Source organism: Aplysia californica, unplaced genomic scaffold, assembly GCF_000002075.1.
Source record: "Aplysia californica isolate F4 #8 unplaced genomic scaffold, AplCal3.0 scaffold00216, whole genome shotgun sequence".
NCBI classification, from domain to species: domain Eukaryota; kingdom Metazoa; phylum Mollusca; class Gastropoda; order Aplysiida; family Aplysiidae; genus Aplysia; species Aplysia californica.
In genome coordinates this window covers 280,313-281,977 of record NW_004797486.1, presented here as the reverse complement: position 1 = coordinate 281,977, position 1,665 = coordinate 280,313, and the positions used below count along the sequence as shown (strand labels likewise).

Sequence of the window (1,665 nt, the reverse complement as noted above, 5' to 3'; positions counted from 1 at the left end):
AGGCGGGCCGCTTCGACTCTGTCTGCCAGGACCAACTCGGGCTGAGATGGATCTACAGGCCCAGCAGACACACGGAGATGCGAGATAAAACCCTCCTCACCCAGGAATCGAACTGACGTCTTCCGAAGCGCCTAATTATGTTTCCCGGGAAGCTGAGAATGTTTCGGAGTGCTCTATGGTCTGCTGGGGTAATAATATAGTGTAAAGCGCATAGAGCCTGCTGTTGAGCGGGGATATGCGCTATACAAATGCTATCTATTATTATTATTATTATTAATTACCCTTACTCCCCAAACACTGGTAAATAAGGGTGTATACTAAACTGATTTTGCTGAACTTACTGAAAAAAGAAGGCCGCCCACTAAAAGTAACTGGAAACCAACGACAATTATTTAACATTACCCGATCTGAATCGAAGAACACAAAACGCAAGGTTCTTTCTGCTCATTATCTATAGTTTAGAGAAATTTGACGTTCAAAATTTTGAGATAACAACAAGGATAGCTTTTTTCAGACGCAATTTTTAGAATATCTTGATAACAACTCCAAATAATATAACGATTTTGAGGGAGGAGAGAGAGCATTTGGTTTCTGACACCATGGCTTCAGCAACTCAAAACTGTCATAAGTGTCACATAGAACTTTGTAATTCTAAGGTAGGAAAATGACGTTGCATAAGATTCTCGCCCGTCCCCAGTGAAAACAATTGACATTTAATCTTACGAATTTTGTGTTTGAGAAAGTCGAACTCAATAGCTGATGTATACGTTAATACATGTGTTGCTGCTGCTGTTGCTGTCTTTATTTCTGCTACCACTTTCGTCGCTACTGCTACTGCCACAACCAATACCGCCGCCATTACAGTCTGATAAATCAAAACCTGTTTGAACCCGATAAGAGACTATTTTCAGCTACTCTGTTACAACGAACATGGTGACTATTTAATGAGAGGACGAATATTCATAATTCTGGGCAATGTCGATGTAGCCAATGGATTTTATTTGAATTGATGTTGGAAATACATGTGTTTAAAAAAAAGCCGTTCCCAAAGCAAAATGAATAGTTCATACATCTAGTGGCGATTCCAGCAAAAAGACGCAAACAGTTTTCTGGCCAAAAAAAGGTCATTATAAAGGCAAATGACATCGTCACATCTGGCCCGTGGAAGTTTAACAACGGTGGTCACGAACAAATCAATAGGAATTTTGATACACATTATTCTCGGTGCCCATTGGGAGATCGGTTCTTTAATACAAACCTATCGCCAACCGATTGCCCGACTCGCGGCTTGTGCCACGATGGTCTTTTTGCGCTCTCAATCTGGCTAGCCACCCTACCAAACCGAACCGAATCGATCGTGCCAATGTGCACTGGGTATTAAGGTTTAAGCTGCCTATAAAGTTAGAAAGATACTGATGCAGTCACATTATTGAAAGCGTTTTAGATAAACAGATGGACAAGTAGACACACACAAACACACACACATACACACAAACATACATACACAAACACAAACACAAACGCACACATACACACATAAATAGGTGAAAGAAAAGAGAAATGATACATATTCAGACAGAGAAAAATATATAGAAGTAATAAAGAGACACACAGACACACATGATATAGAAAACACACACACACATACACACACACACACACACA

At 40.2% G+C, this 1,665-nt stretch overlaps 1 protein-coding gene across 1 annotated transcript in view; it reads right to left on the bottom strand.

Annotated features, from left to right (window-relative positions):
* Positions 1–749: 749 nt before the first annotated feature.
* Positions 750–1,665, bottom strand: part of LOC101855341 — a 10,423-nt gene continuing 9,507 nt past the window's right edge. Inside the window, exon 9 of the mRNA XM_035970063.1 lies at positions 750–880. Coding sequence (XP_035825956.1) covers positions 750–880 — 131 coding nt within the window. The remainder of the gene's footprint in view (positions 881–1,665) is intronic.